The sequence below is a fragment of the Erinaceus europaeus genome, chromosome 1 (genome assembly GCF_950295315.1).
Source record: "Erinaceus europaeus chromosome 1, mEriEur2.1, whole genome shotgun sequence".
Lineage (NCBI taxonomy): Eukaryota > Metazoa > Chordata > Mammalia > Eulipotyphla > Erinaceidae > Erinaceus > Erinaceus europaeus.
In genome coordinates, this window is record NC_080162.1 from 60487317 (window position 1) to 60510749 (window position 23433).

The window sequence follows — 23433 nt, forward strand, 5'->3', positions numbered from 1 at the left end:
TGTTAAATCAATAACACTAAAATCGGTGGTTAGAAATTATAATATACAAAAGAAATCTGATGCTATATGTTCTAAAAATCATCCTGGTGGCAAAAAATTAAGTAGTTAATAATAAAATGAATGACCCATAGAGGTCCATAAAAGGAAGACTTGCATCCTATGAGGTGATCTATGAATGGAATTCTACCCAAAAGGAATGATAAGCATTCGGTAAAACCTAATAATCCAAACTGATCCATTTGCTTGAAGACTTTTACATTTTAGAAAGGCAACGTAAACAACAGAAGAGAAAAGCTAGTTTTGTAGACTCTGTTTTAGGTCACCAACATTACAGTTCCCAACTAGACCCTTCTGTTCCCCTACCAAGGCATATACCAACTATCCAATAGGAATGTACTCATTATCAAGGAGAACCTTGCAACAATGTGGAGCCTTACCTGGATCATGTACTGCTGGTTAAGTAGAGACAGTGAAAGAATTATCCCCACCCTTTTGTGTTTTGATAAAAAGGTCACTGTAAAGAACAACTCTTCCCCTATATGACTTAGATAAAACTCATAAATGACCCCTGATAATCTATGACAAAGCAAAGACATAGATCCTATTCCTACTCTTAATCTTAAATGATAAGCTTAACTTTTTATCAGTCTGTTCAGTACCAATTAACTGGACCTGACCAAATTTAAGTCACGTTTTTCTCCTTCCTCCAAGTCTCTGAACTTAGGCACAAACTTGAGGAATAGAGGTTAAAAACTAGTCTCTTTAATGATCCCTATCAAAAATCAGTTAATCACTCCATTATAAGTGTCTAGTCATATCACCTATTCCCTCATACCTAATTTTTCCCTAGCCTATATATTCTTTCCTATCAAAGAAAATCTCTTCTGCTTGGCCTTTGAAATACTTAGTTCTCATTCTCACAGTGGTTTTTCCTACTGAATTTTCATCCCCTCCTATTATAAAAGTTCTCCTTCACTTATTATATAAATCTTTCAGGGCCAGGTGGTGGCATACCTGGTTAAGCACTCATATTACAGTGCACAAAGACCCAGGTTTTCAAGCCCCTGGTCCCCATCTGCAAGGGGAAAGCTTCATGAGTGGTGAAGTAGTGCTGTAGGTGTCTCTCTGTCTCTCTTCCTATCTCTCCTTCCTCTCTCAATTTCTCTGTCTCTATCCAATAATAATTAAATAAAAATATTTTTAAAAATAAATCTTTTTAATCAAGGTTTCTCCTTGGCTAAGTAAATATTCATTTTTATTTGATATATCATAAAGAGCCTAGTTTTACAAAGAAATTCACAACTGTTGCCTATTTCATAATTTACAGTCAAATCAGCTATATAGGATGTACAGACAACCATAAATAACAGTTGTCATATTTTTTCTAATGTGAAAATAAAATATTTCATAACTAACATGACAAGTTGAAACCAAAACTCTTAGGATCAAAAATTACAGAAATAATTTTTGACATTTTATTTTTATCTGTGATTCAATAGTCTCTTTACAGTCTACTCAGAAGAAAATGGTTTGATGAGCACCAGTGGCGCAATTGGTTAGCGTACGGTACTTACACAGAAAATGGTTTGATGAATTTGTTTGAATGTTGACCAGATAACAACTCAAGCATTAAACCAACAATAATATAGCTCCTGAAGTCCTCTAAGAATTTTCTACACCAACATGTCACTTCTCTAGTGACCCAGTACCCTAGTCTAAACTAGCTTGAAAACTCTATAAATTTAGTATATTAATTGCAGCACATATATAACTAGATCGTTGATGTTTTTAATCAAGATTAGAAATCCATCAAACATTTCCATACCAAAAAGGATAACTTTTTACAAAATATGTTTATTGCTCTTATGAAAAAATATTTTAATAACTATGCATATAACTTGTGAATTTCAGAAAAACATCAACAACTCACCTGCGTTGACAATGGCATCTACCTCTAGCAATGTAATGTCACCTCTGTAGAGAGAAACTTTTTCACTCAAATTTTTCTTCATCTGTGATGTTTCACGAGTGTTCTCCTCTGTAAGAAAAAGGAATATATATAAACAGCAATGTTACCAATTAATTTAATGAAGATGATTTTGATACAAGAACCAATATGAGAATGTGAAGGATAAGAAAGCATTGATGGAACAATGTGAGAAAGAACAGAAGGCAAAGGAAGAAGGAGCTTAATGTCAGGAGCAGACTGTGTAGGTGGGATCTCAACAAAAATTATTTCTTAGCAGAAAAAGGAAGAACCAATATTGATTGGACTCTACTACATTAGATGATCAGAAATAAGTGTGTAAGGACCATGAATGTGACTTTGTCTCCTTAGTCTCTACACAAATGAATTTAATAATATTATATATGTCAACAAAAATTCAACATTATAACTATTATTATGGAAATGAATACTTGAAAAGTAATAGTATGCATCATTACCTTTACTAGGAGATTTTTAAAAAGACAAAATATTTTTTCATAGTAACTGAGCTTATTTCTACTTTATTCAAGTTACATATATGGTGTCCTTTAAAATACTATTAACTCAAGCAGCAAAACAATCAGATTGATTCAACTATAGGCTACCTAAGTAACTATTTTTCCCTCAAAATGAAATGGATCAAAAATATTTGAGTGTGTGAAAATGTTCCCTTTTTCTCTTTTTTTTTAATTGGGGGGATTAATGGTTTACAGTAAATACAGTTATTGATACATGTGTAAGATTTCTCATTTTTCTGCAAGACATTCTCACCCCAGCCTACGTCCTCCTCCACCATCATGCTTTCTTATCAAGCTGTGTATTAATCTTCTACACTAGAGGGTGCCACTAGATTTAAAAGAAAAATAATCTTACTCTGAACACAATAAGCAGGAAACTGGCATGTTTTTATCAGACAAAAATAGTATGCTCTAAATAAAAAAAAAATAGTATGTTCTAGGTCCAGGAGGTAGTGCACCCAGTTGAGTGCACAGGTCACCAGGAGGGTTCAAGCCTCCCACTCTCCACCTGCAGGGGGAAAGGTTCTCAAGCAGTGAAGCAGGTCTGCAAGTAACTCTCTTTCTCCCCACCCTCCCATACCTCACCTCCTCTCTCAATTTCTCTTTGTCCTGTCAAATAACTGAACCACTACACTCCAAATGGGTCAAGGACTTGGATGTTAAACCAGAAGTTATCAAATACTTAGAGGAAAATATTGACAGAACCCTTTTCCTTCTAAGTTTTATAGACATCTTCAAGGATACAAATCCAATCGCAAGGAAGACAAAAACAAAAATATACCAATGAGAATACATCAAATTGAAAAAATTCTGCACAGCAAAAGAAACCACCACCCAAACAAAGAAAATCCTTACAGAGTGGGAGATTTTTACATGCCATACATCAGACTAAACTAATAACATATATATAGAGAACACAGCTAGTAGAAATGTAAATTGGTCCAACCCCTGGAGAGCAATTTGAGAACTCTTGCAAGGCTAGAAATGGACCTATCCTGTGATCTGGCAATTCTTTTTCTGGGACTATACCCTAAGGAGCCAAATACACCCATCCAAAAAGATATATGTATGCCTATATTTACAATAGCACAATCTGTTATAGACAAAACCTGGAAGCAACCTAGGTATCTAACAACAGATGAGTGGCTGAGAAAGTTGTGGTATATGGAATGGGGAATTCACAATGGAATGGGGAATTCACCTTCTTCACCTCATCTTGATGGAGCTTGAAGGAATCATGTGAAGTGAGATAAGCCAGAAAGAGAATATAGGATGATCTCACTCATGGACATAAGTTGAGAAATACAACAGAAAGGGAAGAGATAATGTAGAACTTGGACTGGGTGTGGTGCATTGCACCAAAGTAAAGGACTCTTGTGGGGTAGGGAGGGCTTTCAGGGCCTGGTACATGATGGTGGAGGAGGACCCGCCCTGGGAGTGATTATGTTTTGCAGAAAACTGAGAAGTTTTACATATGTACCAATAATTTATTTATTGTAAGCCATTAACCCCCCCTATTAAAAAATTAACAGAAAAAGAAATAAAGGAAAAAATGGCTTCCAAGACTGGTGAATTTGTAGTGCCCCAGCAATAACCCTGGTGGTCATTTAATTTTTAAAAAATTATATATATACACATTCACAGTCACTCTAAAATTTAAAGTATTTAAAGCATATTTTCAGTCTGATTTTCATAGTTTTTAAAGTGATCTATATGGATTATTTTCACTTAGCTCTAACAAATAGAAACATTATGATATATTAAACAGTGACTGGAGAAATGGTTCAACTGGTACAATGTCAGACTGGCATACCTGAGGTTATCAGTTCCATCCTCAGAATTTTGTGTCCCAAAATGGTGTTCTAGCCTGCTCCTCTCCCTTTCTCTCTTCCTCTCCCTCTCCCTCACCCTCTTCCTCTCTCTCTCTCTCCCTTTCTCTGTGTCTCATATGAAACCTTATTTCTCATATGATTGTATGTGAAGTCCTATGCACACAAATCCTATCCTTTATTAGATGGGCAATTAACCCACAATCATTAAGTCTGCATAATGACTACGTAAATAATCTTTAATAAGTTTACTTCCTCTATGATTTAGTATGTAAGTTATTAGCACTTTCACAGTTAACATGTATTGGTATGCTTCTAATTCTGCTTCTAAAACCCCTTCTGTTTCATTGGTTTAATCCCCCTGCTTAACACTGTATTCTATTTACATAACCACTGTTAACTAAGCACCACCCTGTCTTCAGGGCATTGGTTTAATCCCCACTGGTTCATGATGTCTTTTTGCTCCACCCCCTCTCCTAGTACACCCTAATTTCCACCAATATGTTTTCGCTCCACCCTCTCTACCTCACATCCTGTTTACACCCTACTTGGCCAGTACATATATAAGGACAGGTAGTGTAGTTTAGTTTATAGATGGCTAAGATTGTGCTGCGTTCCGCATGAATAAAGAGATACTGTGTACAGCTCAGCCATGAGTCCCTGGTCGTCTGTCTCCTATCAGTGAAGCCCAGCCCGACAAACATGAGTTCATTACACTTAGGATGTCTGCCCTAAAATAAGTTCTCAAACAATGCTGAGTTATTTTATTTAGTTAAGAGGATTTTGTTTATTCACTTGGTAGTTCATTTTTGGAGGTAAAATTTCAGTCTACAAAACTATGTATGTATGATTTCACAACTCTACAAAAATACCACATCCACCACCAAAGTGCCAATATTCCATCTCTAAAGTCTATTACATTCCCTCTTCTCTTGCAACTCCCTCCCCTCACCAATTCCTTTTAGTAATCTTAGTCCTTCAGTCTTAGTTCAAATATTTTCATTTTATTTTCCTTTCTCCCTTTCTCTCCTTATAGATCCCGTATGAATGAAATCACTCAGTATTTTTCTTTTATATAAGTCCCTTTACATAAAAGTCCAGTTTAGTGGTAATGAATTCCTTTAACTGTTATTTGTTTGGGGAGAAAAAAAAAAACTTCTTTGTCACTCCTTCAAACCTAAGTGATAACCTAGCTGAATAGCATGTTCAAAGGTGGATATCTTTTCCACTAAAAACTCTGAATATATCCTCCCAGTTCTTTCTGGCCTTTAGAGTTTCTATTGAGAAATCAATGGATAGTCTGATAGGGGTATTCTTTGCTTTATACTTGCTGCTTTTAGAATTCTATTATCTTTTCTACTTTATTTAAAATTTATTTGTGTGCACTAGTTATTTTTCTTTAAAAAAAAGTTCATTAATTTAATACTTTTTTTCCCCCTGTTTGTGGAGGTAGAGTGTTGGTCTGATTCTAAATTCTGCTTCTAAGACCCCTTCTGTTGCATTGCTTGACGCTGTGGTCTATTTACATAATCATTGTTTTGAGACCCTCACTGGTTTAATCCCCACTAGTTCTCATGTGCTTTTTCCTTCTCCCCTACGTACATCCTCTTCTGACCTGACACTTCCGCCTCAGGAGATATATAGGACAGAATTGTGATTAGACATTAGATTGTTGAACTGCATCCCAGCTCGTCAATAAAGATTGAACTGCGTTCCCAACTCAGCCGTGAGTCCCTAGTCATCTCTCTCCCACCCACAAAGCTAGCCTGGCAGTAGAGGTCTCGCGCATGTTTCACAAGTTCCAGGCTTCTTTCTTATTAAGATAGAGACAGAGCAAAAAGGAGATATCACAGTACTGATACTTCATCCAGTGCCATGGCACTTCCCAGTCAAGATGCATAAACAACCAAAGTGCACAACGAATCATACTTAAATCTTCTAACATTCTCCTAATGCATATTCAACTAGTCTGTAAAGCCTACAAATTTTACTCTTAAACCAGATTTATTATACACACACACACACACACACACACACACACACACACACACACACACACTGGGCAAAGTGGATGGAAATAAATTATTACCGGTCATCTACATCAGGAACAACACAACAGACCCCTTTGTGGGCCCCCATAGGACCTTGCCCTCAACTTGGATCAACAACGGTATCCTCCAAAGAGATGCTGGACAATATACTCTATGCTATGTCTGAGAAAGATGGGTCCTGATATTGGGACAGCTTGGAATGTTCCAACTTATGACCACAGAATGTGAGCACAGATCTACAGGGATGCAGAGGTCACATAGGCTCCTAAGCTGAATATGGGCCCCAGAACACATCAAATCGATGAGGCAGGTTTACAGTCAACAATATACACCTTTCCCATATTTGGGAGCTACTCTCTTCCTTGATTCAGCTTCCTGGTCCTTCTGCCAGCCATGACATCACCTCCCCAGACAATAATTACGATCCACCTGCATATCAGATTTCAGGCTCAGGCAAAAAAAAAAAAAAAAAAATAGTATAGCCACAGGCCCTTTGGAATATAACTAAAATATGCCCACTAGCTATCTACAAAATGGAGGGACCCCCAACTCTTCATCTGCACTATTCCAGCCATGATTGGTCAACAATTTGTTTGGCTTTTTATGTTAACTCTATTTTCAACCACCAGGTTCCAGATGCTAGCATGATGCCAACCAGACTTCCCTGGACAGACAACCCCACCAATGTGTCCTGCTACTCTGCTTCCCCAGAGTTCTTCCCCACTAGGGAAAGAGAGAGACAGGCTGGGAGTATGGATCGATCTGTCAATGCCCATGTTCAGTGGGGAAGCAATTACAGAAGCCAAACCTTCCACCTTCTACATCCCACAATGACCTTGGGTCCATACTCCCAGAGGGTTAAAGAATAGGAAAGCTATCAGGGGAGGGGAGGGGATACAGAGTTCTGGTGGTGGGAACTGTGTGAAGTTGTACCCCTCTTATCCTATGGTTTAGTCAGTGTTTCCTTTTTATAAATTAAAAAATTAAATAAATAAATAAATAGTTAACTGTATCCACAGAATTTTTTTCAAGAATGGGAGCTACTTATTGCCCTAATCCAACTTTGTAGCCCTTTTCTCTACTCTGACACTATTTTCTCAGAAAATATTCTTATCCAACTTCAGGCTAGCTATCAAACTCAAGCAAAACTATCATAACTGTGTGCCCCCAGGAACATGCCTAAGATGGACTTTCTAGCTTTCTTCTACCCTAAAATCCCGAATCTCATCTGCTCTATTCCTACTTACTGGTTCCTGTTCATTAACCACTGTCTCTCAATTTATGTTCTACCACCTTCCAGACACCAAGTTGCAGATGCTACCATGATTCCATCCTGAGTTCTCAGGGCAGATGACCTCACCAATGTGTCCTGGAACCACTCATCTCCAGAGCTCTATCCCACTGGTGAGAGACAGAAACAGGCTGGGGGTATGGATCGACCTGCCAATGACCAAGTCCAACAGAGAAGCAATTACAGAAGCAAGAACTCCTACCTTCTGTACCCCAAAAACAACCTTGATCCATACTCCCAGTGAGGGAGAAATGATAGGAGGAAGAAGATAAGAGGGTTTTGAACTCCAGCTTCATCAGCACCCAGAGAGAGGGGAGGGAAAGGAGAGGGACATATGGAGATAATAATGTTGTCATGAGTAATTTTATCATGAAGATTGGATCAGGAAGAAAAATGGGGCAATTATATATAAATGTAAACAGATAGTTGTAGAGAGGATGGCTGGCTCATGTGGTGGCTTGCAGTGGGGTGACCAAAGATTCAGAACCCTGGTGGTGGGAATGGAGTGGATTTATGCCCCTATGGAGATGTAATTTTGTAAATGAATATTAAATCACTAATAAAGTAAATATCAGATTTGTTTTCTCCTCTTGATACTCACTCTCACTGCCTAAAATATTAAAGTACACATTAAAATTAACTTAATCAAAAGATAAAATTCCCTGGTTGGATGCACAAATTACCACATGTGAGCAAGCAGGTTCAAGCTCCCAGTTCACACCTGCAGGGAGAAAGCTCCATGCTCTCAGGACTGCAAAAGCTGAATAAGAGCAAGAGACTGGCATACTTTAATGTTGACTCTTTAGTCACTATCAGGCCACCTCATCAGCTGGGGACCCTAGTCAGGGAGTCCTGAGATTCCCAAACAGGCATGATGGGCCTAAACCTCCAATAAATCCCTCTCTCCATTGTTAGTAGTCATTTCTATCAGAACAACACAATAGACCCCTTTGTGGGCCCCCATAGGACCTTGCCCTCAACTTGGATCAATGACGGGAGGCTGGACAACTTACTCTATGCTCCACCTGAGGAAGAAGGGTCCTGATATTGGGGCAGCTTGGAACGTTTCTACTCACAGCCACAGAATGTGAGCCCAGATCTACAGGGATGCAGAGGTCACATAGGTTCCTAAGCTGAATATGGGCCCCAGATCACATCAAATTGATGAGGTTTACAGTGAACAATAAATATATACCTTTCCCATATTTAGGAGCTGCTCTCTTCCCTGATCCAGCTTTCTGGGCCTTTTTCCAGCCATGATATCATCTCCCCAGACAAGAACTTGGATCTACCTGCATTATCCGATTTCAGGCTCAGGTAAAAAACAAACAAACAAACAAAAAAAAAAAGTATAGTCATGGGACCTTTGGAATATTAACTAAAATATGCCTACTAGCTATCTACAAAACGGAGACTACTCCCCCACACACTATTCATCTGCACTATTCCAGCCTTTATGTCCATGATTAGTCAACAACTTGTTTGGCTTTATATGTTAACTCTCTTTTCAGCCACCAGGTTCCAGATGCTAGCATATGCCAACCAGACTTCCCTAGACAGACAACCCAACCAATGTGTCCTGGAGCTCTGATTTCCCAGAGCCCCACCCCACTAGGGAAAAAGAGAGGCAGGCTGGGAGTATGGATCAACCTGTCAACGCCCACGTTCAGTGGGGAAGCAATTACAGAAGCCAGACCTTCCACCTTCTGCATCCCACAATGACCCTGGGTACATACTCCCAGAGGGTTAAAGAATAGGAAAGATATGGGGGAGTGGGGGTGTGATATGGAGTTCTGGTGGTGGGAATTGAGTGGAGTTGTATTCCTCTTATCCTATGGTTTTGTCAGTGTTTATTTTTTATAAATAAAATAAAATAAAAACCAAAAATAAAAAAAATAAAGTTCCATTCTCAGTGAAGAAGGTCTGTAGGTGGCTTTCCCTCATCCTATATCCTCTTTCCCTCTCAATTTCTGTCTCTTACCAATAAAATAAAAAAAATAAATATTTTTCACCTCAACATGCTTCACTTCAGACTGTGTCCAGAGACTTCACATGTGTAATGACAACCCTTCAGCTTCATTACTCGGGTGAGACCTTTCCTTTCATAGTATACTCTAATTCCATCTCAGGTGGTTCACTTTCTAACAAAGTCCCAAAACCTAGATATAGACCAGTTTCTGTGAGAGAAAGCATATGTTCACACGTATCCATAAATTACTGCAAAATATATACCTGAAAGCAGAAGTACACTAGAGTTTACAATGAGTACCCCCCCTAACACTTCCTCTCCACTATTCCAAGCTTTGGGTCCACGATTGCTCAACAATTTGTTTGGCTTCGTATGTTAACTCTCTTTTCAGTCACCAGGTTCCAGATGTCATCAGGATGCCGGCCAGGCTTCCCTAGACTGAAGACCCCACCAATGTGTCCTGGAGCTCTGCTTCCCCAGAGACACACCCTACTAGGGAAAGAGAGAGGCAGACTGGGAGTATGGACCTACCAGTCAATGCCCATGTTCAGCGGGGAAGCAATTACAGAAGCCAGACCTTCTACCTTCTGCAACCCACAATGACCCTGGGTCCATGCTCCCAGAGGGATAGAGAATGGGAAAGCTATCAGGGGAGGGGGTGGGATATGGAGATTGGGTAGTGGGAACTGTGTGGAATTGTACCCCTCCTACCCTATGGTTTTGTTAATTAATCCTTTCTTAAATAAAAAATAAAAATAAATAAATATTTTTTAAATTCCCTGGTCTTAGTTTATCAACCATATTTTCAATGACTCACCCACCATTCTGATTTATCAAAGCAGTCCCTTTAATGTTCCTTTGTCTCTGCAAATATTGTTATCACTAGCGAGAATGTCATTTCCTTCTATCTCCCTGACAAATTTCTATACATCTCTTAAGATATAGAATACATATTAGGGGGCAGACGCACATCTGGTTTAATGCGTGTTTCCTTGTGCAAGGACCCCTGCTCCCCATATCTGTGGGTGGGGAACACTTAATGAGCAGTGAAGCAGGTCTATAGGTGTCTATCTCTCCCCGCTTCTATTTTCCCTTCCCCTTTCAATTTCTCTCTATCCTATCAAAAAAACTTGAAAGGAAAAAAAAATGGCCACCAGGAGCAGTGGATTCATAGTGCCAGCTCAAGCACTAGAGATAATCCTGGTGGCAATAAAGATAGAATACATGTTATATGATCAGTAAATTCTCATTCTTTATACTAAATTGCTTCTTCATTTAATACCCTGAATAGTTATTACTTTGTAAATGATTCTCATTCCTTGTAATAACATAAAGACCATGTTCATATCTTTTAGATATTATTTTTTCCTGACTCCTAGCACAGTAAGTATTGTAAATACTCAAACATTTACTAAAGTAAAGAAAGGAAGACTGGAGGTAGCATGGAAGAAAAAAGGTAGAATAAGAATCTACATAAATGATATTTGTAAAACCAAAGCTAACCGCTTAAGTTACTGTAGTCAACAGTCACATAAAGGCTTATGATAAACTAATGCAAGTTTTCATGCAGAAATTATAATGATTTAAAAGAAAAACCCAGAAAAGCCACCATAAATGAAAATATTGTTCAGAGTATAAAAGATACAAGGCTCTGCATGGTGGCCCACCTGATTAAGCACACAGCTTACCATGTACAAGAACCCAGGTTTGAGTCCCCACTCCCCACCTGCAGCGGGAGGGAAACAAATCTGCAGGTGTCTTTCTCTATCCACCCCCTTCAATTTCTCTCTGTCCTACCATATAAAATAGAAAGAATTTTTTTTTTTTTTGGCTGGGAGCGGTGGGTTTATACCAGCACAGAGCCCCAGTGATAAATAACCCTGTTGGCAATGAAAGGAGGGGAGGGGAGAAAAGGGGAAGGGAGAGGAAGGTAGGGGAGGGGAAGAGAAGGGAGGGGAAGGAAGGGGAGGGGAGGGGAGGGGAGAGAAAAGACATACAAAATAATCCAGGGCCTACAAATATCAGCAGAACACATATACCTCCCCCCCACCTGCAGGGGGGTTGCTTCACAATCGATGAAGCAGGTCTGCAGATGTCTTTCTCTTCTCCTCTCTGTCTTCCCCTCCTCTCTTAATTTCTCTCCTATTGTTTGTTGTTTCTGTCCTATCCAACAACAGCTATGACAACAATAACAACTACAACAAGCGCAATAAGAGCAACAAAATGGGAAAAAGGGCCTCTAGGATCAGTGGATTTGTAGTACAGGCACCAAGCCCCAACCATAACCCTGGAGGCCAAAAAAAAAAAAAAAAAGAACACATATACCTCCACTCTAAATATCAGTAAAACAAAGGGAAACACAGGAATATCAAGTTGGTAATGATAAATTAACTTTAATTATGTATGGGAAAATACACAGCTGCTAATAAATTCTTTTAAGTGGATGAAATTGACAATTTGTTTTTCCACTTTATTGGGGGTGGGGTTAATGATTTACAGTGCAGTAGACAATAGTGTAGGATTCCTTTTTCACCACATCTTCACCAACATGTTTTGTTTCTGTCTTTTCTAATATATGACTTTCAGGTGTAAAGTTGTAGCTCACTGTTATCTTCATATGTATTTCTCTGGTATGGTAAGCAATGAGTTGAGCACTTTCTCGTGTTCACTAACCCTGTAACACACTTCCCCAGTAAAGATTCTGTCCATGTCCCCACCCGATTCTCTAATAAACTTTTTAACTTTTGTTGTTGTTGTTGCGGAATTTAGTGATCTCTTTATGTATTATGATTATCAGTCCTTTATCTAAGGTATGTCAGATGAAGATTTTCCTCCATTCTGTAGGGTATCTTTCTGTTTTGATGATGGTTCTTTTTACTATATAAAAGCTTTTTGGTTTGATGTACTCCCATGAGTTTATTTTGGTTTTCTTTGCTGTTGGACTTGAATCTTTAAAAGACAATTCTGAAGCATAGACCGTAAAGTATTCTGCCAATGTTTTCTTCTATGTATTTGACAGCTTTTGGCCTGATTTTTATACATGGTGATGTGTGGTGGTCCATTTTCATTCATCTGTTGTTGTATGCTTTACATTGGGTTGTTCTAGCTCTCCCCACCAAGAAAATTGGTTCAGTCCTGCTAATTTCACGGGCCTGCTTGTCCCCTCCCCAAGGAACCCCGAGAGAGTTCTAGAGTTTCAGAGTTCGAGAGTGCTTGGCGCCGCTGTAGGGGAAAGAGGCAACAGAGTTCTGTTTGGTGATTAGTTTGGGTTAGTTTATGAATCGTTGTTCCTGAATAAAGAAATACAGCTTCCCTGCCCAGCCGTGTGTCCTTGAGTCTCTGTTACCCGCCCGTGAAGCTAGCCCGGCCTGCTGAAGCTCCGAATTTTAACAACAATCTGTCACATTTCAACCCAATTTTCCCAACACCATTTGTTGAAGAGATTTTCTTTTCTTCACTTAATGATTTGGGCTTCCTTATCAAAAACTAGATGTAGCTTATGCTAGGATTTCAATTCTATTCCATGGGTGTGTGTGTGTGTGTGTGTAACTAACATTTTTAAAAGAAAATAAATTATTATATGTCAAAATCCCCAAAAGGTAAGTAACTATAAAATAAATTAGAGACAAGTAAAAATTATCAAATACCTCTTGGAATATTATGTATTAACTCTAATTATATCATGTATGCACTGGCAATCTCAGTAATGCTGGAAAAACTTTTGTTAACACATTACTGGATTTCTAATCCAGTAAAGTGTTACAATATCCAGTTACAGTATCCAGTAAAGCGGCATATCTAGTTAAACACACATATTACCCTGTGCAAGGACCTGAGCTCAAGCCACTACTCCCCACCTGCAAGGGGAATGTTTCATGAGCAGTCAAGTAGGTCTACAGGTGTCTATCTTACTCTACCCCTAATTCCCCTCGCCTCTCAATTTCTCTCTGTCCTGTCAAAATAAAAATAGAAAGAAAAGAAAATGGAAAAAAAAAATGGCTGCCAGGCCAGGAGCAGTGTATTCATATTGCAAGCACCGAGCCCCAGCAATAACCCTAGTGGGGAAAAAAAAGTATTATCATTTAATCATCAAGTGAATATTTATCTAATGAGGATCCTTTATATACTAGAGTCTATGCAAAGTACTAAATATATGAACAGGCAGGCACTGGCCAAAAATGACCTCTGGCCTCAAAAAGTTAAAAAATGTGCACAAGTAAATAGGAAATTATAATAGCGTAAAAGAAATCAAAGAAGGGGGTAGGAGCCAGCTGACCCCTACTCTAGTCAATGATAATGAGAAAAAGAGGGTGATGAAAGGCCTGGGAAAGAAGAGACTTAATAGCTAAGTAGTATTCTTAATAGCTAAGTAGTATTCCATTACGTATTTACCACAACTTTCTTAGCTACTCATCATTGCTGAACACCTAGGTTGCTTCCAATTTTGAGCTATTATGAATTGTGCTATGCACCTAAGTATAAATAGGTCTCCTTTGATGGGTGTGTTTGGTTCCTTAGTATCTACTGCAAGGAAAAGAATCGCTGGGCCATAGGGTAGGTCCATTTCTAGCCTGCTGGGAGTTCTCCAGAGTGCTCTCCATGGGGAGGGGAGGCAAGACCCATTCACATCCCCATCAGCAGTACAGAAGAGTGCCTTTACCACCTCAGCCTCTAGCATTTATTGCTATTGTCCTTTCTGATTATTTTCACAGGAGTATCTCATTGTTGGTATCTCATTGTTGCCTTTATCTGCAGTTCTCTCATAACCAGTGCCTGGCATTTTTTCATATGCCTACTGGCTCCTTTTTGGTGAATCTTCTGTCCATATCCTCTCCCCACTTTTGGACTTAACTTCATCTTAGATGGAACTTAAAGGAATCGTGTTAAGTGAGACAAGGCAGAAAGAGAATAATGAATCTGGGGTGGTCTCACTCATCACTTAAGGGTGAGTTTTTAAAAAGAAGGACAGAAAGGGGAAAAAAAATATTGAGTAAAACTTGGGGCTAGATACGGTATATTGCACAACAATATTGCAAAACAAAGGACTTGGGGATGAAAGAGGGAGAAGGTTGGGGAAGGGTGACATTTTGGGGTCCTAGTGCATGATGGTAGACTGGAGGTGAGAGTGTTTTTGAAGACACCTATATTACTATGGTGAGATAGGAATTTTACCCACTTATCAACAACTGTATTGTTAATTAACCCTCCCAACAAAAAAAAAAAAAAATTAGAAGAATGCTATTCTGGAATTCAATTCTAGTCACCAGTTAATGCACAATGAAGCATTCTCATTTATCCTTAAAAGGGGGGGTGGCTGGGAGGGGGATGGGGAGTGGTGCACCTGGTTGAGTGCACACCTCACCATGCACAAGGACCTAGGTTCAAGCTCCCCATTTCCCACCTGCAGGAGGGAAGCTTCATTCACAAGTTTTGAAGCAGGTCTGCAGGTTTCTATTTTCTCCCTATCTCCCGTTCCCCCCTCTCAATTTATCTCTGTCCTATCTAGTAAAATAGGAAAGGAAAAATGGGCTCCAGGACTAATGGATTCATAGTGTCAGCATAAAGCCTCAGTAATAACCCTGGTGGCAATAAAAATTAAATAAAAGAGTGATGAGTGAACATTCCAACTTAAAAGTGAACATGGGGTTCTATAAGAAGGAAACCACCATTTTAATTCTCTGTGAATATATCTCCCAGAACAGTTCAAGTCATATCTTTGTAAAGCTGCTGTGACTAATTACCAATATCTTGACACCTTGAAAGTCAGAACCAGCGTAAGGATCCTAGTTCAAGCCCCCGGCTCTCCACCTTCAGGGGAGTCGCTTCGCAAGCGGTGAAGGTGAAGCAGGCCTGCAGGTGTCAATCTTTCTCCCTCTCTCTGCCTCCACCACCCCCCCCCCGTTTCTCTCTGTCCTATCCATCAACAATGACATCAATAACAACAACAATCACTACAACAATAAAACAACAAGGGCAACAAAAGGAAATTTTTTTTAAAAAGTCAAAAGTTAAAAAAAAGTCAAAAGTCATGGGGGTCAGAAGCCCAACACTGGTGTCACTGAGCTAAGATCAAGGCATCAACTTAGCCTATTGCCTTTATTGATGAGAAAATTAAACATTGAGGAAATGTCTTACAAGACTTAATTTATTTGGGATACTTTGTCACATCTCCCCAAAACATGTGTTTACACAACTCCCCTTCTGCCAAAGTATCATTTCTGTCACACCTACCCTCATTTAAACTCCTACTATCTTCAAGTATATGCAAAATATGTAGGTGCCTTATCATCTCAGTTTTGAAGATAAAGACTGAAAGTTCACTCAAAAAAAAAAATTAAATAAAAGAAAAAGAGCTGGTACATGCCAAATGCCTTCCCTTTGCTGTAACATAAAGACATTCTCTCATGTCTCAGAAGAAATCTGATCAATTAATGTTTCCTAAGCCCAGACTGATAAAGAAAATGTAAGAATTCACAGCCAATATTTTAAGGGTTCATAATGCCATGATCTTTCCCTAATGACACTAAAGATGAGAATCTACTTGGTTACCACTTCTTATTTACCCCTTCCTTTTATTTTTATTTTTTATTTATAAAAAGGAAACACTGACAAAACCATAGGATAAGAGGGGTACAACTCCACATAATTCCCACCGCCAGAACTCTGTATCCCATGCCATCCCCAGATAGCTTTAACCCTCTGGGAGTATGGACCCAAGGTCATTGTGGGATGCAGAAGGTGGAAGGTCTGGCTTCTGTAATTGCTTCCCTGCTGAACATGGGCGTTGACTGGTTGATCTGTACTCCCAGCCTGCCTCTCTTTTTCCCTAGTAGGGTGGGGCTCTGGGGAAGCGGAGCTCCAGGACACATTGGTGGGGTCGTCTGTCCAGGGTAGTCTGTTCGGCATCATGCTAGCACCTGGAACCTGGTGGCTGAAAACAGAATTAACATATAAAGCCAAACAAATTGTTGAACAATCATGGACCTAAAAACTAGAATAGTGCAGATGAAGAGTTGGGGGGCCCTCCATTTTGTAGCTAGTAGGCATATTTTAGTTATTTTCCAAAGGGCCTGTGGCTTTATTACTTTTTTGTTTTTTGGTTTTTTGTTTGTTTGTTTGTTTGTTTGTTTGTTTTTGCCTGATCCTGAAATCTGATATGCAGGTGTATCCAAGTTCTTGCCTGGCGAGATGATGTCGTGGCTGAAAAAGGAACAGAAAGCTGGATCAGGGAAGAAAGGAGCTCCCAAATATGGGAAAGGTATTTAAATATTGTTGCCTGTAAACCCCATATATTTGATTTGGTCTGGGGCCCATATTCAGCTTAGAAGCCTATATGACCTCTGCATCCCTGTAGATCTGAGCTCACATTCTGTGGTCATGAGTAGGAACATTCTAAGCTGCCCCAATATCGACCCATCTTCCTCAGGTGTAGCAAAGAGTATGTCTTCCACACCTTCCTTCCAGTTGACTAACAACAACTTTTTTTTTTTTAACCAGAGCACTGCTCAGCTCTGGCATATGATGGGGCAGGGGACTGAACCAGGGACTTTGAAGCCTCAGGCATGAGAGTCTATTTGCATAACCATTATGCTATCTACCCCTGCACTACAACAAGTTTCAACTATCTGCCTATATCTTCCTTTAGCATATTTTTATTTGTGGTATTTCTTCTTATCTGAGTAAAAATTCATTTTACAATACTGTATATCATATTATATTATATTTTATTTACTTTGCAGCAACTTTCTTGTAGCTTCTTTTATTCACATGCTATTTTTCTTCTAATGTATAGTATCTTGCCTGGAAAAAAGAGAATCTGGCTATACATACACCCTGAGAAACAATTAAGAAAATGGACATCAAAGAGTACAAGCTGAGGCAAAAAATATGTATATATCAATGCAGTCAAAATATATATGTATCAATGCAGTCAAAAAAGAAACGGGACAAACTTTTTCAGCAATCCATGCATTATAAGAAATGATCACTAGAGGGCAGCAAGACAAAGACTACAAACTACTTTTTTTTAAAAGACAAAAGTATTTCAAAATTTAAGCCTACATTTAAGTACTAAAACTAAATGCTCCCCAGCAGTTGAATAATTTTTTAAACATGTTAAGCATGTTTAAGATGATAATACACAGATTTATCTTCTCTAACCTGAAATGTGTAGAAAATATTTCCTTGGTTTCACAAAACAGTTGTTATGTAAGATTAGTAATAGACGGATAAATCCATGAACTTTAACACTTATTTTCTGAATGAGTTTTATTTTTAATAGGCTTTGATTTAAAACAGAACTAAACAAAGAAAAGTCAAGCTTAGAGACACTATTCATCTAGTGTGATCCTGGTAATTTTATTTGAAGAAAGGTTAGTGATTCAACTAAAAAATGCTACCAAACAGAAGAATCACCTTGAGCTATTTCTGATTAAAGAAAAAACTCATCATACAACATTATCATCTGACAAGATTGTTTGCACATGTTTCGATGTAGGGAGAAACTATTGCCTTGGACAATAATCTTTAAATACCTAATTCTGAATGCAATTGTGCAGGTGGGAGTGGGAAGTAGTTAGAATCTCTGCTACTGTGAAGAAACTGCTAATTTTCAAAGTGGGATCTGCACAATGACCAAGTAGTAAAAATAAACACTTTTTTTTAGAAAAAGTTATCTTGAAGAGTGAGAAAATACTGGGAGTACTATTGAAAGAATCTTTTGGAGTAGAAAAAAAAATGCAGGGATAAGTTCTCTACCTATAATATGAAAAGAAGAAATGCAATTAAGTCTAACTGGCTGTTCTTGAAAAATAAATTTGGGGACGGAGTGATCGAATAATGATTATGCAGTCTTTCATACCTGAGGCACCAAAGATTCAAGCCCCAACACCACCATAAGCCAGAGAGCTATATAGTGCTCTGGTAAAACAAAACAAATATTCATAGGTTATTTCACCAAATTCCTTATCTTGATTTCAAGGTAAAATGTGTCTGTGTGGAAAAGTGAAGGAATTTACCACCTTAAAGTTTATGAAACTGTTTACTTTTAACTGCTTCATGGAAACATAATTTACAGGCCAGGCAGTGGTACACCCTGTTAAGCGCACATAGTACTAAGCACAAGGACCCACACAGGAATCCAGGTTTGAGCGCCCAGCTCTCCACCTGTAGCAGGGATGTTTCATAAGCAATGAAGAAAGTGTCCCTCTCCCCACTTCCTCTCTCAATTTCTCTGTCCTATCCAATAAAATGGGGGGGGGACATAATTTACATGTCATTCCAACTTATTAAAGAAATCTTGAATAAATCATGATACTAAAGACCAGTATCAACTATAACTCAAAAAACATCTACAGTGAGTCGGGCGGTAGCACAGCGAGTTAAGCACAGGTGGCGCAAAGCGCAGGGACCTACATAAGGATCCTGGTTCGAGCCCCCGGCTCCCCACCTTAGAGTACTCACTTCACAGGTGGTGAAGCAGGTCTGCAGGTGTCTGTCCTTTGTCTCCCTTTCTTTGTCTTCCCCTCTCCTCTCCATTTCCCTCTGTTATCCAACAACAAAGACATCAGTAACAACAACAACAATAAAAAACAACAAGGGCAACAAAAGAGGATAAGTAAATAAATTTTTTTTTACAAAATCTACAATCAGTGGCTAAGAAAAAAAAATTTTTTTTACAACCAGGGTTACTGCTTGGGCTCAGTGCCTGAACTGCAAATTCACCAATCCTGGTGGCCATTTTTTTCTTTCTATTTTATTTGATAGGACAGAGGGAAATAGAAAGGGGAGAGGAAAATAAAGATAGATACCTGCAGACCTGCTTCACCGCTCATAAAGCAGGTGAGGAATGTGAGCTTGAACCTGGGTCCTAGCACAAGGTTATGTGTGCACTCAAGCAAGTATGCCATAGGCCAGCCCACAAGAAATGACTTTTAAAAGTTTTTCAAGGGTAGAAGTAGATAGCATAATGGTTATGCAAAGAGACTCTTCTTCCTGAAGTTTCAAAGTCCCAGGTTCAATCCCCAACACCACCATAAACCAGAGCTGGGCACTGCTCTGGTTCTTACTGCTTTTCAGCCACCAAGTTAGTTGCTTCTATGACGCCAACCTGACATCCCTGAACAACCTACCCCACCAGGGAAACATTCAAACAGGCCGGGAGTATGGATCAACTTGCCAGTGCCCATGTCCAGCCCAGTGGTGAAGCAATCACAGAAGTCAGACCTCCCACCTTCTGCATTCCTTAATGATCCTTGGTCAACCCTCCCAGAGGGATAAAGAATAGGGAATCTTGCAATGGAGGGGATGGGATACGGAACTCTGGTGGTAGGAATTGAACACTTCTTATCCTACAATCTTTTCAATCATGATTAAATCAATAAAAATAATCTTTTACAGTAATTAAACCCCAGAGACTAATAAAATGTTTTGTAAAAGATTTATTTCATTTGTACATAAGGAAAAGTTTCACATGAGACAGAAAGGGGATAGAAGGAGGGAGTGTCAGAGCACCATGCTAGTATATGTGGTGTTGGATTTAACTGAGACCCTCAAGCATGCAAGTCTAATGATTCACCAATCAATCCATTCCCTTAGCAGCCTAATACAATCTACATGAGATCAAATCCTCTGCCTGTACACAAAATGAGCAATGACCTTTAAGTTACATAAACCAGTTAATTCCAATTTAACTATTAAAGGAAACTGTTTTGGGGGAGCAAGCACTGGTGCACTGGGTTGAGTACACACATTACAATTTACAAGAACCCAGGTAGGTTCAAGCTCCTGGTCCTCACCTGCAGAGAGGAAGTTTCAAAAGCAGAAGAACAGTGCTGCAGGTACCTCTTTCTCCCTCTTTCTTTCCCTCAGTCTCTCTATTGAAAAATATAAAGAAAAATTTTTAATAAAAAATTAAAGAGAAACTTCTCATAGTGACTTCATCTCTTTCTTATATCTTTAGAGGACAGACAGAGAGAAATCAAGAGGAGAGATAGAGTAGGAGAGAGTGAGAGACACCTGCAGACCTGCTTCACTGCACATGACGTTTTCCCCCTAGTGGATTCAAACCAAGTCTTTGCATACTTTAATAAATGCAGTCAACCAGGAGCACCGCCACTCAGCCCACTTTATCTTCTCTTCTTTACATCTTCTTAGCTGATCAGTGGCTCATAAAACCAAGTTATTTAATTCATAGCAAGAACCCACAAGCCACTTTCGTACTGGCCAAGGGAAGAGAAGCAAACAGAAGTTTACTGAGTGAAGACACACACATATCACCACCCCTCCCCCACACACACAAAAAGCCACTTACATAAACAGCTAAAGACCACCAGGTTCAGAAGATATGTGATGTAGATACAACTTTTCAGTAATAGAAATGGAACTCTACCAAAACCAGCTAGTTCATGCCCATTATAGTCATCTATTTAGATTCAATTTTTTATTTCAAATTAGCGGTTAATTCAGTATTTACTGAGTATTTACTAAATTTCAAGCACTATGCTGAGAGATGGGAGGAAATCTCTCATAATAATCAGTGGCTAAAAAGAATTAGGATTCCAAAATAATACACTTTTTCAGTATAAATTTTCTATTATTTTAACCTCACAGAACTTATAAGGAACAAGTCTTTCAACCAATATTTAATAAGGACACACAAAATAACAGAGGATATAGTGAGAAATAGGTAGCTAGTCTCCCTAGACAGACAGATATATAATTAGGACTTCACATTAGAACAACTCCACAACTCTTGAACTCTTTATTTCTCCAAACAGAAGTTTTTTGTTGTTGTTGTTTGTTGTATTTTTTTCCTACTTTAGGTGCAGAAAGACATTTCAGTGCCATTCCATCACTTACAAAATGTCATCTTTTTGTGTGGTATTTCCATGTGGTGGCCAGGGGCCCCAATCTGGGTCCTCATGCATAATAAAGTATGCTTTCTAAAGGTTATGCTCTCTCCAGCCCCCCCATAAGCTTTAAATGTATTGGAGAAACATGAAAGTCAACAGTCAATTACAAAACTATAAGAAATGCTACAGGTAACTTTATATACAGAACAAGGGACAATAGAGAATGAGGCTAGAGAAGTAGTAATAGCAGCTAAAACTATGAAAGACAAGATATCATTTTCACATATATAAGATCTTCACAGTGATCCCACAGGGAGGTGATTATAATCCTTCTTTTACAAACTGAAGAATCTAATTTTACTTACTAATTGATTTATGATGGGAAACTATGAAAGAGAAGAATCAGAATACTGCTTAGCTCTGGCACAAGGTGGTGCCAGCTATGGAACCTGAAGGCTCTGGAAAGGGCTGCGAGCATGAAACAGGCTGAGCTATATCTCTGGTTCCTAAGAATGTATGTTTAAACTTACAAATGGACACATAAAGTAGTGGAGGGTGGAGCAGGGGACTGAACCAAGGCTATGTGCATCCAAGGACATTGCAAGGTCATAAAGAGGTTCTTTATAAGTTGAATCCTTTACCCAGTGAGAATTTTCAAAGGGAAAGGGGTCAAAAAGTGATGTCATCAGATTTGTCTTTAAAAAATAACTGTATGAATGGAATAAAATATAACCTTAATGACACTACATATAAATCACGAGTTTACCATTTAAATTAAAAATGCTTAGGGCTTCTACCCTAATAGGGAAAGATAGGAACAGACTGGGGGTATGGATCGACCTTCAGAGAAGCAATTACAAAACTGCTAGAACTGTTACCTTCTGCACCACAGAATAAATTCTGGTCCATACTTGGGGGTTTGGGATGTTAGGGGAAGAAGCCTAAAGGGCTCTGAAACCCAATTCCATCAGGACCGAGGGAGAGGAGAGAAAAAAGGAAAGACTATCTCCAAACAAATTTAAAATTTAGGAAGTAGTGATCTGTGACTCGAAATAGAAGAGAAGGCAAGACCATAGAAAAAAATGGGGAAAATATAGAGATAGACAGGAATAGAAATAATAATCAACCTATATCTGTGACCTTAAGAGAATCATTGTATTTTCCAATGGAGGGAACGTGGACACAGAACTCTGGTGGTGGGAAAGGTGTGGAACTAAAATTTGTAAATCACTAATAAAAACAAAATAAAATAAATGCCTAGGGTTTAACCTCAGGTAATGGTAATGGTGACGGTGAATAAACATAAACACACACACACACCATTTAATGCAAAAACCTTAATTTGGAATCTGCTGGAAGTAGGTGTTATTGAACAGTGTAAATGATCATTTTTATTTATTATTATTATTTTTTTTTATGAGAAGGATAGGAGGAAAGAGAGAAAGAACCAGATTATCACTCTGGTGCATGTGCTGCTGGGGATTGAACTCAAGACCTCGTGCTTGAGAGTCCAACACTTTATCCACTGCACCACCTCCCGGACCACATAAATGATAATTTTTATCAGTTAGAAAGATGGAAGATTTTTTTCCTCTAAAATAAAGATTGAATAGGGTTGGGAAAAGTAGATAAACAGTATAATTTTGTCTAAGTTAGAAGCAAAGCACACTACACGTATGTTTCAACTATGGAATTAAGTATTTCAAAGTCTCTTTTTTCTTTGTTTTATTTTATTTTTCTTATAGTTCATAGGACAGGAAAACACTGAGAGAGGAAGGAGATAGAGAGCAAAAGAGAGGCACCTGCAGAACTGCTTCACTGCTTGTAAACCTTTCCACCTGCAGGAGTTTCAACTTGGGTCCTTGCACAAGGTAATTTGTGCACCAGTCAACCAAATGCACCAGTCTGGCCCCAAGAGTCTCTTATAAAAATGTGA

At 38.8% G+C, this 23433-nt stretch overlaps 1 protein-coding gene across 3 annotated transcripts in view; it reads right to left on the reverse strand.

The window, feature by feature from the left end:
* Nucleotides 1-23433, reverse strand: part of LOC132536984 (ADP-ribose glycohydrolase MACROD2-like) — a 495870-nt gene that overhangs the window by 432814 nt on the left and 39623 nt on the right. For all 3 annotated transcript variants that reach the window (XM_060186460.1, XM_060186462.1, XM_060186456.1), the window contains exon 3: nucleotides 1931-2038. In XM_060186460.1, the coding sequence (XP_060042443.1) occupies nucleotides 1931-2038 (108 nt within the window). The remainder of the gene's footprint in view (nucleotides 1-1930; nucleotides 2039-23433) is intronic.